Here is a 15,678-nt window from a genome sequence, read left to right on the forward strand (position 1 = left end):
GACGGGCTGATCAGGTCTTGTGCCCAGGCCCCAGGGCTGCGGGGAGGGCGAGGCGCTTTGGCCCCAGAGGGCAGGCCAATTGGGTGAGGCACCTGCATGCTAGGGCTGCAGGGAGGGCAAGGCACCTGGGTGCCAAGGCTGCGGGGAGGGCAGGCCAATCAGGTGAGGTGCCCAATGTTAGGGCTGTGGGGGTGGGGCAAGGCCCATCGGGTGAGGCACCGGGGCATCAGGGCTGTGGGTAGGGCGGGCCGACCTAATGCATGAGGTGAGTGAGTGAGGGGTAGGGATACTTAGGCAAGTGCTATGAAGGCTTGGCCAGATTCCCTGCTGCTTGGCGCGTGAGCAGTCGCTGGCTTCAGTGTAAAGTGACCAAGTGTTATTCTTCAGTCAGGACTGAGGTGTTTCTGAGAGACCTGCTCTAGCTCGAACAGGAATGAATTCAGGGAAGCCCTGTGGCCCTTGTTACATGGGAGGTCAGACTGGATGTGCAGGAGGGTCCCTTCTGGCCTCACACTCTTGGTCTCTGTGAAGGCAGGTGTGAAACGCTCTCAGAGCGGAGCAGGAGCACTCGGCTCTGGTGTGGCTGGCGCCGGCCCTGCAGGGCAGCGACGAATCGGGCTCGTTGCTTTTTGGTATCTCCCGTGTATGTCCACTCACTTGCGCACGCACACAGAGTCAGCGCAGTACAAAGCGCTGAACCCTCCTGCCCTTGCCTGGGGATCTGCTGCCTTGTTTGCCGAGGCTGGCCCAGTGGTGGCCCTGCAGTGGTGCATGGCTCCTCTCAGAGGGTCCCTCTTCCTGCGTGTGCACATGGAGGCAGGACATTCAGAACAAGATCAGTTTAGGCCTGCCCTTTCCCTGGGTCTTGCTAGGGCAGTAGTGAGGGTGGAGGTTGGCCCATCATGGCTCTCCTCCAGCCCGTTCCTAGCAGGAGGCCAGCCCGTCCTCCTGTCTCACTCTCTGGTTCTGTCCCCGTCCTGCAGAAATCATCGAAGAGTTAATTAAGGAGGATGGATTCCAGCCACAAGCCCCGCCCTTTCTCTCCAAGTCATCTCCCAAGGGCACAGCCAAGCTGGTGCCCAGGGGCTCAAACCCAGCCGTGCCCACTGGGATGCTGAGGCTAATGGAGCCGACGGGACCTAGCCCACTGCAAGGCGGCTTGACCTCCTTTGGCAGCTCCCATCCCGCCGCGGCTCACGTCCTGCTACCGGACTCTCAACGTCCCCTGCTCTCGCAGAGCCTCAGTAGCCTGCAGCTGACACCCAGGCTGGTACCCAGGGGGACGACTCCACCCCCTGCCAGCCGGCCCCACTGGGCTTCGCCCATGCGCTCGCCAAAGGAGCAGTTGGAAGACATGCTGGAGCCTCCCAGGCTGGTGATCACTGAGCAGCCGAAGCAGCGGGGGATGCGTTTCCGCTATGAGTGCGAAGGCAGGTCAGCAGGCAGCATCCTGGGCGAGAGCAGCACGGAGGCCAGCAAGACCCTGCCAGCCATCGAGGTGAGTGTGGGGGAGGAGCAGGGGCCAGTCTCCTCACAGCGGGGAAAGGGGCTGGGGGAGGGCCAGGGGCAGCCTTGGGCTGCCTGTGCCTCATGTGGTGGGGGCGACTGTTCCTCTGCCTGTCCGTTAGAGCCCCCCTCACAGGAGAGGCCGGGACCAGGGACTTGCTGCACTCCCCTCGCTCTCTTCCTGGTTCTTGGCGCCCCACCGAGGTTGGGGGAGGGATACCAAGGGCCCTGGCTGCTCCTGCTGAGTTCCCATGCTGCAGTCATAGCCCCGGCAGCAGTGCCGGCACCTGTGGGCTTGGAAGGGCCCTGTGACTGCCAAACCCTGCCTCTCTCTGCACAGTCCTGGCCAACCTAGCACTGCTGCTGGTGGTGGCCATCCGGGGTCCTTCGCTCCCAGTGGCCAGGCCCTGCCCTCGGATGATCTCTTGGGGTTTTGTTGACATTTCATGCTGTGGCAGTCAGGATCCCTGGCTGGAAAGTGGAGCTGGGCAGCTCAGCGGGCGCAGTCGCCTGCAGGCTCTGAGCCGCTGAAAGGAGCCGCCGTGCCTTGAGCTCTGCCCCCTGTGGAGGGGGGCAGGCAATTTACTGGGCGGGTTAATTACACATTGAACCCAGAGCCTGGTCTCTCACCCCCTTGGCGTGGCGGGGGACTCCCAGCGTGGCCTTGGCTCTGATCTCTTGCTCTTTCCCCAGCTGCTGAACTGCCAGAAGATCCCCGAGGTGAAGCTGATTGCGTGCCTGGTGTGGAAGGACTGGCCCTACCGCATCCACCCTCACAGTCTCGTGGGGAAAGACTGCAACAACGGGCTCTGCGAGGTCACCCTGAGGCCCCAGGCCAACCCCAAACACAGGTACCAGCTCCCTGCTCGGCACAGGGACTCCAGGGCTGTCGCCGGGGAGGGGGCTGCTGCGGCCCCACATGCAGTGCAGCATCAGGGGAGCAGGCGTGGTAGCTCCTCTCCACGCATGGCTGAGACCAGGCTGTGAGCTGGTGCTGACAGAGCTCACGTGGGGACAGGGCCTGCCGCTCACAGCTGGGCGCTGCGCTCCCCCTCGCCCTCTCTGCGAGGCTGAAGGATTTTGAGGAACGCACGCACAGGTGGTTTCAGGGTGGCGGTTACTCCCCAGAGTGCTCCCCCTCCCCCACCATGTGATCAGCACCCAGTGTCCCCTTTGGGGCAGAGTGGGATATCTCAGGCCACATCAACTGAGCCGCTCCAAACCTCTCCGGTACTAAGAACAGCCGTACTGGGTCAGACCAAAGGTCCGTCTGTGACGGAGTCACAGGTCTGGTGCTCTGGCTCTGCTCTGTATAAAGTCAGACAGGACTCTGGGTAGCCGCTGTCCAGGGCAAGGAGCCTCTTCGGCTCCAGCCTTCCTGGTCTGACCTTGGACCATTCAGCATCCCTGTTCACACCGTACACTTCCCCTTGGTGGGTCCACCTGGACGGGACCCCTGGGGAAGCCAGAGGGGCCTGCACCCCCCCTCCACAGTCAGCAGTGACTCTCAACCAGCATTGTAAAACAGATTTATTAGTCGACAGGAACACAGCATAGAACAGAGCTTGGGGGCTGAAGCCTGGGGCCCTGAACCCCACTACCCCGGGCAGTTGCGCTGCTTGTATCCCCTAATGCTGGTTCTGACTTTTCTATGCAGAAAACCAGTTCTTGTGGCACAGGTGGGCCGTGGAATTTTTATAGCATGTTGGGGTGGGGCCTCAGAAAGAACAAGGTTGAGAACTCCGGCTCTAGCAAACTGCCCCGGAGCTGTGGGGGGGGGGGGGGGGAGACTTCCTTCAATTCAGAGGAAGTTAATTAGGCATCTGTTCAAGCTAAGCCAAAGTGAGGTACCCTGACCTGATGCCAGAGCATCCCCATGAGGACTGCTCAGATCTCAGTGAGCCGTGTGCCCACGAGAACACTATGAGCACCATTGGCACGGCCATGCAGGCATGTCCTTCCCCGGCGTGGATGCCCTGATTCTGGGACAAGAGCGGCCTTGTCCTAGGGCGGCCACACCCAGAGCACCCTCTTGTGGCAGGCCATGGCACAAGGGCACCTGCCTCAGTTTCCCCCTCAGGTAATCCAGTAGCTTCACTTCAGGCTTTTCTCGCTCAGTAATACCCCTCCTTGGGGCTGATTTATTACAAAACCCCCAACAGAAGTCCCATATTCCATTTCCCATACCCAGGGAGGTGAGGGGGGGGGAAACACAACGACAGACATCCGCAAGTCTCTGTTAAGGTGCAGGCCAATCGCTGGCAGGCTCTGGGCACCATAAGTGTGGGCCTAAGAGAAGCAGTGTTGTACCAATCTCCTGACCCCGATGGAAGAGTTGCTTTGGCTGAAAGGGGGGTGATGCCCAGGCCCTCCTTGGGCTGTGGTCCCAGGTGGTGGCACTTCCTGTGCGGAGGTGGGGTTCCTCTCGCGTGGCGCCTGGCAAAGCCTTGGCTGGTCCATGGTGGCTGGCCGTGACCCCAGCCCCAGCCTTGCCCGCCGCGTCTCCAACACGTCTCCCCTTTGGTTCCCGGCAGTTTTAACAACCTTGGCATCCAGTGCGTGAAGAAGAAGGAGATCGAGGCAGCCATAGAGAAGAAGCTGCAGCTGGGGATCGATCCATTTAAAGGTGCGTGGCCCCAAGGAGCCCTGCCCTCCTGCTAACCAGGCAACTCCATCGTGACAGGTAGTCAGTTTGGGAGCCATGGGAACCATTGCACCCCTTTAACCTCCCAGCTTGGCCGGCCTTTCCTACACTGCTCTGTTGGTGACTCTCAGCCTCTTCAGGCCTTGTGGCACCCAGCATGACAGCAAGTGGCACCACACTCCCAAACTGGGTTACCTGAGTGCCTTACTCAAAGACAGGCAGGAAACAACAGCCAGTTTCCCAGCTCCTCCCCCCTGCACCCTTGCTGGAGTATAAACCCCAAATTGTACCGTCTTGCACTGCACAGGGATCTGTACAATGTAAGCTCATAAAGTTTGCCCTCCCCTCAGTGTGGGAGGGATGTGCACAATACACTTGTGTTAACCAAGCTGAGATTGTTCCCCAGACATTTCACTCAAAGGTACACTGGTTTAGGTAAAGCACAAGCCAGTTTATTAACTACAAAAAGATAGATTGTAAGTGATGATAAGTGATAGCAAACAAATCAAAGCGGATTACCTCGTAAATAAACAAAACCTCAAACTGAGCCTAAAATACTAGAAAGATTGGATATGAATTAGCAGTTTCTCACCCTGACTGATGATAAGCAGGCTTGCAGATTCTCAAGGCACAAGCGGCACTTGCTTTGCAGCTTGGGCTGCCCACCCCTGTTTCAAGTCTTTTTCTTTCGGAGCTTCTCTCTGGTGTTCAGTTGTGGGGGGGTGAAGAACGCCAGATGATGTCACTCCCTGCCTTATATAGCTTTTCCAAATGGTGGGTACCCTTTGTTTCAAACTTGGTTCCCAGACCAGTTTGTGGAAAAATACAGGTACCCAAAATGGAGTTCAGAGTCATGTGGTCTGGTCACATGACCTTGCAGAGTCATAGCAGCCATTACTTACAAGCTGGCCGAAGTGTTTACAGGAAGGCTAAGCTATTCCACAGCCCATTGTCTTTGTTGATGAGCCACTAGCACTGTCTGGCTTCTTCATTGTTGTACCTGAAAGGCTGGCTGTGGGTGTTTTCCAGAGTAAGCCCATTTGAAATACAGATCCATAGTCAATATTTGTAACTTCAGGTACAAAAATGATATATCCATAGGATAATCATATTCAACAAATCATAACTTTTCCAATGACACCTTACATGACCCAATTTGTAAGAAATGCATCATAATCATGCCATAATCATATCTTAATACAGTGAAACCCCGCTATAACGTGATAATTGGGGTCCAAAAAATTCGATCGCGATAAATGCGGGGTTGCGTTTTAGCAGGGTTATGAAAATTTACCATTTCAAGCCAGTCAGTTTCAAGCTGGTCAGTTTCTCTTGGGCAGAAAACAACTTGCATTTGCGAACTGCCCATAACATAACTGAAAGGGTGTAGCAATAATTAGTGACAGCACAAGCTAATCAACCTATTAAATGAGCCAGAACCAGCCTGAGAATGGCTGGGTTTGGACTTTGAAAACTGGAGTTTTGAGACCTGGCAGACTGGGGCTGGAGCGGCTCTCAAGAATTCTGTACAAAGGCGCTCAGCCGACTCCCCTCCACCCGGAGAGCCAGTTGCAGCGTTTGACACTGAAGAGTTGCTGATATTCAGAGCAGAGTTCGTGCCACTGTTTCTGTAGCATCCCTCCCAGCTGTCAGCCTGCTCCAGCAGCGGGGGCTCTCAGCCATGCGGCGAAAGAGGGAAACACTTGGGGAGAGGAGGGGAGACGTGAAAGGGGCAGAGGAAGAGCGAGGAGCAGCTGGGGAGGAGAACAGCTCTTCTCGCCAAAAGGGGAAGTGGGGTCAGAGGGGAAGAGACAGTGGGGAAGGCACTTTTTTTTTTTTGCTTCGGTGGCACTCCGGCCGCTTTTTTCTTTTCTTTTCTTTTCTTTTCTTTTTTTTGCTTGGGGCGGCCAGAGCCACCTTATGATCGCGTTATATTCAAATTCGTGTTATCGCGGGCTGTGTTTATAGTGGGGTTTCACTGTAATATTACTATATGACTACGGGATGCAGTGTCACACTCTGCCCCCCCCATTCACATGCCCAGCCTGGCCCCCAGAGCTGCCACCCCCAATGCATGCCCCTGCCCCACCCCCAAAGCTTCCAGAGCCACTTCCCCAACACATGTCCCACCCAGAGTGCCCCCCCAGCTCCTCCGAGTCCCCCAGGTTCCCCTCCCCAACGTACACACCCACCCTGCCCTGCTCAAGTCTCCTTGAACCCCCACCCCCCACACACCCACCCTGATTCCCCCACAAGTACCCACCCCACACGCACCAGAATTCCGTAGCGCCCCCGCCAACACTCGTGTGCATCCTTCCTCCATTGCCCCCAGAGCCCACCACCACCAACACACACTACCACCAAGTCCCCCCCAGAGTCCCCTCTTCCAACACAGGCTCTCACTCTGACTTCCCCCCAGCCCAACCACCTCACTGATTCCAATGGACTACAGGGCTGTCCCGGAGCCCCAGAATCAGGGCTACACCCCCAGCTTTGGAACAGCCTCTTGGAGGAACCCGTCAGTGGGCCAGCCTCCCTCAGGGGTCTCACTTATCCTCCAGGGCCAGACACGCGGCCTCCCCACCTCCGAGACTGAACTTCTGGGCTCCAGCCCTCCTGCCACAGTCCCCTACTGCAGGGACTGACACCCCCAGCAGTATTTGCAGGGACGCCTGGAAGAGCTGGCAGAACAGTCGGGTTTATTGGTCCTTGTAGCCCAGCACGGGGACATCCCCAGGTTAGTGCCGAGACATGGAGGTTAAAGTATCATCTGGCCTGGTCAGCCCAGGCCCAGCCAAGCTGGAGTGACCCCCAAGGCCAGGCTCTGTCTCTCTCTCCGTCTGACCTCCTTGGTCAGTTCCCAGATGAGAGCCCCTGCTCCTTCCAGAGCTGGCTCTTACCCCCACCTCCCCGTCCTTTGCTCTCAAGCTGGGGGTTCTGCTCAGCTCCCCTGCTGAGAGGTGGGGAAATCCATTTTTCTCTGGGGTGCGGGTTGTTAGGTGTCAATGTCTTGGTGACTGGTTTTGCCATTATCCTTTTGGATTCTCCACTGATACAGAGTTGGCTTCAGCCAGTTCTTTTCCAATGACCTGTTCAAGCTCAGACAACATTCATAGCTATGCCTCTTAGCTTGCCCTGAGAGCAAACAGTCCTGGGTAACAATGCAACACGGGGACAGTGCGGGACACAGAGGCATCATCAAATATTACTGAAAATTCTCACTTCTTTGCAGAGGGCATCTGTTCACGAATGGGCTGGAGCGGGCAGAGAGGGTGTGGTGGGGAGTCCCCTCCCCCTGACTGAGCACTGTGTGGATATATTTTTGAATCAGTTTAAAGCAGTGAGTGGTGCTGGGGTTCTCAGTGTCACCAGCCCCTGGCATTCAGAATGCCTGAGGCCGGCCCCCAAATTGTGAGATTGGCCTGGAAATCATGAGATGATGATCAACCTGGGGCTCTGCTTTCTTTGCCTTCTGGTTACGGCGCCTCTAGGGGTCCTGGGGTCCAGCTTGTCTCTAGAGGCAGGAGGGTAAGAAATGCACTGTTGCTTTTTCTTGGAATGAGAGCCGAGAATCTTACCTAATCACCTGAATGGGTGCAAGCAAACAATAGGCGTGGTAATACGGCTAAATGTAAATGTAATACTGACACGGAGCCACAGGTCTGGTGCTCTGGAACAGTCCCTGAGAGGACCCCTTCAGTGTGTCAGCGCCCCGGGGTCAGAATTTTCATTAGAGCAAGCTACTTGGCTTCACCACCTCCTGGGACCTAACCTCAGAGCCTTCAGCCCCCCTGCTTCACTCCCTGAGCTCCCCTCAGCGAGTCCACCTGAGTTGGACACCTGGGGAGACGTGCACACCCCAAGGGAGCAAAGCACCCCGACTCCCTGCCTCGGGAGTGACTCTCTGCCAGTGCTGGAAAAGCAGGAGGGTTTTTGGATGTCTGGAGCACAGTGTAGAAATCCCTTAAGTAACAAGTATCAGAGGGGTAGCCATGTTAGACTGGATCTGTAAAAAGCGACAGAGTCCTGTGGCCCCTTATAGACAAACAGACGTATTGGAGCATAAGTTTTCGTGGGTGAATACCCACTTCGTCAGTAACATGGAGAACAGAAAGTTACAGCAATGTCCATCTAGGTCAGTCCAGAGCCCTCCTCTGACTCCTCTGTAGGCTCAGTCCAGAAGTCCTGACCTGCTCCCAGTCCCAGCAGCCTACACTTAACACGCGCACACACACCTACACCCCGGCCCTGGGCCTCTCCTTTGTTCTTGTTCCCCGGCAAATATCACCATGGTCATCTTCCTTAGTCCTCCAGCTGGTCATAACATCTGGCTTCCTGCAGAGGGGCTGGGCCCCCCGGGTCGTTAGCTGCTAGATACCAGATGTCCAGGCCATTGTCTGGTCCCTGGCCCCAGACAGGTAAGCGACAGTCACACCTGGATCTCTGTGTCTCTGCAAAGAATAAACACCCTTCCCCCCCGACCCAGTTAACTACGCAGCACATAGGGCACACGCTATTCATACAAACATTACGAAAAATTCCTTCTTTGTCCCATCTCTTCCCCTTTGAGACTGAACTGACGGGGGTCACTTTGGCTGGTGACCTGGGGAAGTTCAGGTACCTCTTTCCGTGACAAAGCATGTGCTATAACTTTGGTGCTCCCACTAACATAAATCACTTCCTAATCCTAATCTTAGAGGATCAGACTCCGGCTCAGAAGCTTGGCATTAGCCCTTTTCATTTGATGTAGTCACCAGGGAGGGCTTGTCAAAGTCTGGATTTACTAGGACCCTGGCTTAGAGCTTCCTTCAGTGAACAGAGTGTCCCCCGGCACTGCTTGGTCCAGACCACCTGGTCGGGCTTCCCCTTTTTTGCACAGTTTAGTGATAGGAGCTGGTAGGGAGCTAAAGTGGAGTACAAACCTCTGGCAGCACCCCACCGTCCCAATAAAGGCCTGGGCCTGTTTCTTGGTTTGGGGAGTGGGCCAATCTCTGATCGCTTCCACCTTGGCTGGCTCTGGCCTCATACGGCCGCTCCCCACCTTGTGGCCATCCCTCTCCACCAGGAGCTGGAAGGTGGCAGGCGCCTCCTTGAAGCTCAAAGGTAAGACCAAGATCTCAGAGAGTCCTATAGGGGCGATGGGAGCAGATTTCAACCTGGCATATGGGTCCAAAGGCACCTGCCAGTAGCCCTTGGTGAGATCCATAGTAATGAGGTAGTGCCCCTAATTTGTCTGGAATCTCGTCAGTCCAGGGCATAGAGTAGGCATGAGACATGCTGATGGAATTAAGATTCTGATAGTCCATGCAGAATCTGCTCAATCCATCCTCACCACAGGTGAGGCCCACGGGCTGGTGGATGCTGGATCACACCGAGGGTCAGCGTGTCCTTGACCTCTCTCTCCAGGGCCTGGGCTGTGTTCCCAGTGACTCTGAATGGGGGAACACCCGATGGGAGGTTTGGCTCCTGTTTCCACCAGGTGGATAGCTAGGTTAGTGAGCCCAGGTCTGCTAGAGAACAGCGGCTGGTAAGAACACAGCACCACTCTCCTCTCTGCCTGCTAGGCCCGGATTAGCTGGTCAGAGAGAGGAATTGACTCCAGGAGGGAGGCTGGTTTTTGTCCCAGGGAAGAGATCCATCAGGGGATCATCCTCTTTCTCCCACTGCCCACACACGGCCATTACCAGCCTCTCCCCGTCAAAGTACGGCTTCATCAGGTAGACATAGTATACTGGCGTCTCTTAGCCCGGTTGGACAGTTCCACCACATACTTCACCTCCCTCAGCTGCTTGATGAGCTTAAAGTGCCCATCCCAGGCAGCCTGGAGCTTATTCTTCTGCACTGGGATGGGCACTCCATCCCCTGGTCCCTGGTGCCATAGGAGTGGGCACACGCTCTGTGGTCGTACCAGACCTTGTTTACCTTGGGCCTTGGCTAAGTTCTCCCTGGCCAGACCCATCAGGTCAGTGAACCTTTCCCTAGAAAGATAGGACATATTGCACCACCAATTCTCCATCAGGGGAGGACTTCCCCTCCCACTCGTCCCTCATCAAGTCCAGGGGTACCCTCCCTCTCCTCCCATACAGCAGTTCTAAAGGGGAGAATCCTGTGGATTCCTGGGGCACTTCCTGGTACGCAAACAGCAGGTGGGGTAGGTACTTGTCCCAGATCTGCGGGTGCTGGTCCATAAATGTCCTCAGCATCATCTTCAAAGTCCCATTAAACTTCACCACCGCCACATTGCATTGAGGGTGATATACAGAGGCCCAGGTGTGCTGGACCCCACATTTCTCCCACAAGCACCGGAGCAGGGCAGACATGAAATTCGACCCCTAATCTGTAACAACCCCCCGGGGATCCTCACCCTGCTGAACATGGTCAGAAGCACATCTGTCATGGTGTCTACCTCGACAGAGGACAAGGTCACTGCCTCGGGGTAGCGTCCGAGTAGCGAAATCTACCACCAGCAGAATGTATTTCTTCCCTGACCAGGTCACCTAGCTGAGGGGACCCATTATGTCCATAGCCACCTTCTGAAAAGATTCCTCTGTGATAGGCAGGGCACCAGCTGCCTCCTGATCCCCCATGGTTCCACTTTCCCCTGGGGAGCCCATTCCTAGTACAAGAATCCCATCTCCCACAGGACTCTGTACCTGTAGGATTCCTTAAGGTGGTTTGCAGCATTATGGCCAACAGGGCCCTCAGCTTCTCTAAGGAAGGAAGGATCATTCTTCAGCTGCTGAGGAAGGGAGTGGAACCTGGCTTCACCTGCTGGCTGGGCCTGGGGACACAGCCCTCGCCAGGGCCGGCTCCAGGCACCAGCTTATCAAGCAGGTGCTTGGGGTGGCCACTCCGGAGCGGGGCGGCACTTTCAGGTATTTGGCAGCAATTCGGCGGAGGGTCCCTCACTCCCGCTCAGAGCGAAGGACCGCCCGCTGAATTGCCGCAGATCACGATTGTGGCTTTTTTTTTTTTTTTTTGGCTTGCGGGCCCAAACCCTGGCCTGGCCCCTGCTGCTGCCTCTGTTTTCTCTCACCTTGAAACAGTTCTCTCCAGTTGGAGGCCCTCTTGCTGGGTAGTCTGCCTGGAACCAGGGCAGGGTGGCCCTCTCTGGGTAAGGACCAGGGCACTGCGGGTGCTGCCCAACCACTCCTCCAAATCATTCCCCATCAGCACTTCCAGTCGTTCCCACAGCAGATCCCAGACAGCTAGATCAGTCACACCTGGATCTCTGGGACTCTGCAAAGAATAAACAGCCTTCCCCGCCACCCCCAGTTAACCATACAGCACATAGGGGAAACATAGGACACACACAGTAGTCATGCAAAACATGAAAAATTCCCACTTTGTCACAAATACATTTCAGAACAAAGAACTCAAGCCACACTTACAGGATGGGGGACTCTATCCTGGGAAGCAGTGACCCTGAAAAAGATTAGGGAGTCATGGTGGAGAATCAACTGAACATGAGCTCCCAGTGCAATGCTGTGGCCAAAAGGGCTAATGCGATCCTGAGATGCGTAAATGGCATATTGAGTAGGAGGAGAGAGGTGATTTTACCTCTGTATTTGGCACTGGTGCAAATGCTGCTGGAATCCTGTGTCCAGTTCTGGTGCCCACAGTCTAAGAAGCAGCAAAGAATCCTGTGGCACCTTATAGACTAACAGACGTTTTGCAGCATGAGCTTTCATGGGTGAATACCCACTTCTTTGGATGCAAGAAGTTCCGAAGAAGTGGGTATTCACCCACGAAAGCTCATGCTGCAAAACGTCTGTTAGTCTATAAGGTGCCACAGGATTCTTTGCTGCTTCTACAGAACCAGACTAACACGGCTACCCCTCTGATACTTGACAGTCTAAGAAGGATGTTGATAAATTGGAGAGGGGTCAGGGAAGAACCACAAGAATGATTCAAGGATTAGAAAACCTGCCCTAGAGTGATAGACTCAAGGAGCTCAGCCTGTTTAACTTAACAAAGAGATGGTTAAGAGGTGACTTGATCACAGTCTATAAGTACCTACCAGGGGAACAAATATATAATAATGGGCTCTTCAGTCTAGTGGAGGAAGGTCTAATGTGAGCTGATGGCTGGAAGTTGAAGCTAGACAAATTCAGACTGGAAATAAGGGGTATGTTTTTTTCTCCCACAGTCTAGGTAATTAACCATTCATAGAATCATAGATATTAGGGTTGGAGGGGACCTCAGGAGATCATCTAGTCCAACCCCCTGCTCCAAGCAGGGCCAATCCTCAAATGGCCCCCTCAAGGATTGAGCTCACAACCCTGGGTTTAGCAGGCCAATGCTCAAACTACTGAGTTATCCCTGCCCCTCTCCCCTGGACCAACATACCGAGGGGTGTGGTTGATTCTCCATCACTGGCCATATGTAAATCGAGATTTAGTGTTTTTCTGAATAATCTGCCCTAGGAATTACTTTGGGGCAGTTTTCTGGCCTCCTTTCTACAGGAGGTTGGACTCAATGATCGTGATGGTCCCTTCTGGCCTTGGAATCTAGGACTCTGACTCTGGGAGGTGAGACTTTAACACCCGCCCCCATCTCACAAGAGTTGGTAGCACTGATTTTGCCCCTACCCATTGGCCATCACATGGGGTGGGAGCTGTGGGGGAGGAGGTCCCCGCTGGCTAGTGGGAATGCATCATTGGACCATTCTAGGCTAAAGATTGGTGTTGTTCGGTTCTACCTCCCCTGTGGTGAGAGGGTGGCCGGAGGAGAGAGACTCCAGTCCCTAGATGGCCTGGCTGTTTGTTTGTTCTTTGTTCTCCCATAATGCCAAGGGGTCCCAGTCATACACCAGGAACCAGAAAGTCTTGCCCCAAGAACCTTACAGTCTAAGTACAAGCCAAGAGGCAGCCTGTGGATACAAACAGACGGGGGAGCACAAGGAAATGGGGGTCTCTGCACACCCGCAGCCTAACTGGTGTCAGTTGTCTGTAGGCATCACGGCAGAGGAGGGATTTGCAGGAGGACAGTGAAGGAGCTTTGGGGATGTGTACAGGGAGCTGCTCCCACGGGTGAGGGCAGCAGGCGAGAGTAGGAAGGGGTTTGTCTGAAGATGTCACCAGTGGGGGATGGAGGCTGGCGTCATGGGCTGGTAGGAGGTGAGCATCGACAGCTCAGCTGTGAATGATAGTTGCGGGGGACAGGCTGGGAAGGGCCTTGGTGAAGACGAGCAGCATGTTGGATGCCGTAGAGCAGTGGTAGCCAGTGGAGGGATCCCAAGAGAGGGGTGACGGGGGCAAGGCGATGGGCTGGGAGAATGAGCTTTGCAGCAGCATTCTGCATGGCATGGAGCAGAGCGAGGATGCACCTGTCAAGGCCGGAGAGAAGGATGTTGAGGTGTTCAGGACGCGAGACGCTAAGAGCCTGGAGGAGTTTTAGCTCTGGAGGGATGGGAAAGCCCAGATCATCGAGATGTTCTGCAGAAAGAATTGGCAATACTTGGATGCGTCCTGGCTTGGGTCAGCTTGGGCATAGCCCTGGGATGGCTTTCCAAACTCTGTAAGGGCGCTCTCCTCTTGGAACCTCAGGATGCTGAATGCCCTGTTCTCTCTCTGCAGCTGGCTCCCTGAAGAATCACCAGGAGGTGGACATGAACGTGGTGAGGATCTGCTTCCAGGCCTCATACCAGGAGCCCTCAGGACAGATCCGGCACCTCAGCCCCGTCCTCTCCGAACCCATCTTTGACAAGAGTAAGTAGCTGGGCTGTGGCAGGGGAGCGCGGGGCGGAGTGGAGCGATGCAGGGGGCCATGGTGATGCCAGAGGAGGGAACGTGGCCGAGCCCACATTCCCTAGGATGACAGTGCTGGGCAGAGGGCAGGGTCAGCACTGCAGCCATGTCCCGGCATGTCTGGACACCCAGCCTGGGCGGGGGACTGCGGGGTGGTGGGGTGTTTCAGAGGGAAAAGGAAACTCACTGCAATAGCTCAACCTGCCCTGGCTGAGTGAGAGAAGTGTCACTAGGCCAGAGCCTGCCACGGCCCTGGGCCCTGTCTGAGAGAACCAGGCTGGGCAGCCCAGTGCTGCGCAGGTTGTTTGTATTGATGTGGTGTGTGTGTGCCAGGTAACCTCCTGCTGGACGGGCTGTTTGGGGCAGGGCAGGTATTGCAGCGGTGCCATGCCGGAGGTCGGCAGCCCTGTGCCAGACGGGCTGTTTGGGGCATGGCTGGTATTGCAGCAGTGCCATGTAGGGGCTGGGCAGCCCTGTGCCGGACGGGCTGTTTGGGGCAGGGCTGGTATTGCAGTGGTGCCATGCAGGGGCTGGGCAGCCCTGTGCCGGATGGGCTGTTTGGGGCAGGGCTGGTATTGCAGCAGTGCCATGTAGGGGCTGGGCAGCCCTGTGCCAGACGGGCTGTTTGGGGCAGGGCTGGTATTGCAGCGGTGCCATGCATGGGGTGGGGAGCCCTGTGCCAGATGGGCTTTTTGGGGCATGGCTGGTATTGCAGCAGTGCCATGTAGGGGCTGGGCAGCCCTGTGCCGGATGGGCTGTTTGGGGCATGGCTGGTATTGCAGCAGTGCCATGTAGGGGCTGGGCAGCCCTGTGCTGGACGGGCTGTTTGGGGCAGGGCTGGTATTGCAGCAGTGCCATGTAGGGGCTGGGCAGCCCTGTGCCGGATGGGCTGTTTGGGGCATGGCTGGTATTGCAGCAGTGCCATGTAGGGGCTGGGCAGCCCTGTGCTGGATGGGCTGTTTGGGGCAGGGCTGGTATTGCAGCAGTGCCATGTAGGGGCTGGGCAGCCCTGTGCCGGACGGGCTGTTTGGGGCAGGGCTGGTATTGCAGCGGTGCCATGCAGGGGATGGGCAGCCCTGTGCCGGACGGGCTGTTTGGCGGATGGCTGGTATTGCAGCAGTGCCATGCAGGGGCTGGGCAGCCCTGTGCCGGACGGGCTGTTTGGGGCATGGTTTCTATTGCAGCGGTGCCATGCTTGGTGCTATATGGATCAGTAGGAAGAGACGGTGTCTGCACTTGAGAGCTCACATTACGGATGGGACATGTGGAGGGGCTGGGGGTGATGGTTAGCGTAATGTTTTACCTGGTGTATAGGATCTTTTCCCGGTGGCCCGTGGACCTGGCCATCTCCCACCGCCATGGCAGACGGGGACTCCTGGGAGGATCTGAACGAGGAGGAGGGAATGTCTTATAGGCCAATTCGTGGGCAGCCGCTGGCCTATCCACTGCATTAGTGCACTCCACTTGGAGGAATGGCAGCCCGCCTCCTGTGTGTCATGGGCCCTGCTCTGCCAATGGCTGAGGGAGGCTCATGTGGGCATTCGGAGCTGGCTGCCAGCGCTGCGAGGCTATGGGGGGCAACAGTCTGTTCCCTGGCACAGGGCACCCCCACCTGGCCCCAGAGCTGACGCCACCCAGGTCAGGCAAATAACCAGAATGAATTTTAAAAAGTGTCAGCACAGACCCATTGGCCTTTTCAGAGACTGCAGGTCCCCCGTGCCAGCCAGCCAGCCCTGCATAGTGGGGCAGGGGCAGGGATGGAGGGGGGATGCCCCGTGC

The 15,678-nt window shown here is 56.1% G+C and overlaps 1 protein-coding gene across 6 annotated transcripts in view; it reads left to right on the plus strand.

Moving 5' to 3' along the window:
* The window catches only part of RELB (RELB proto-oncogene, NF-kB subunit), a 29,142-nt gene that overhangs the window by 6,148 nt on the left and 7,316 nt on the right, over positions 1-15,678 (plus strand). For all 6 annotated transcript variants that reach the window (XM_039509683.1, XM_039509684.1, XM_039509681.1 and 3 more), the window contains 4 exons: positions 984-1,498; positions 2,200-2,357; positions 4,041-4,132; positions 13,729-13,860. In XM_039509683.1, the coding sequence (XP_039365617.1) occupies positions 984-1,498; positions 2,200-2,357; positions 4,041-4,132; positions 13,729-13,860 (897 nt within the window). The remainder of the gene's footprint in view (positions 1-983; positions 1,499-2,199; positions 2,358-4,040; positions 4,133-13,728; positions 13,861-15,678) is intronic.

Source organism: Mauremys reevesii, linkage group 22 (assembly GCF_016161935.1).
Source record: "Mauremys reevesii isolate NIE-2019 linkage group 22, ASM1616193v1, whole genome shotgun sequence".
In the NCBI taxonomy this organism is placed as follows: Eukaryota; Metazoa; Chordata; order Testudines; family Geoemydidae; genus Mauremys; species Mauremys reevesii.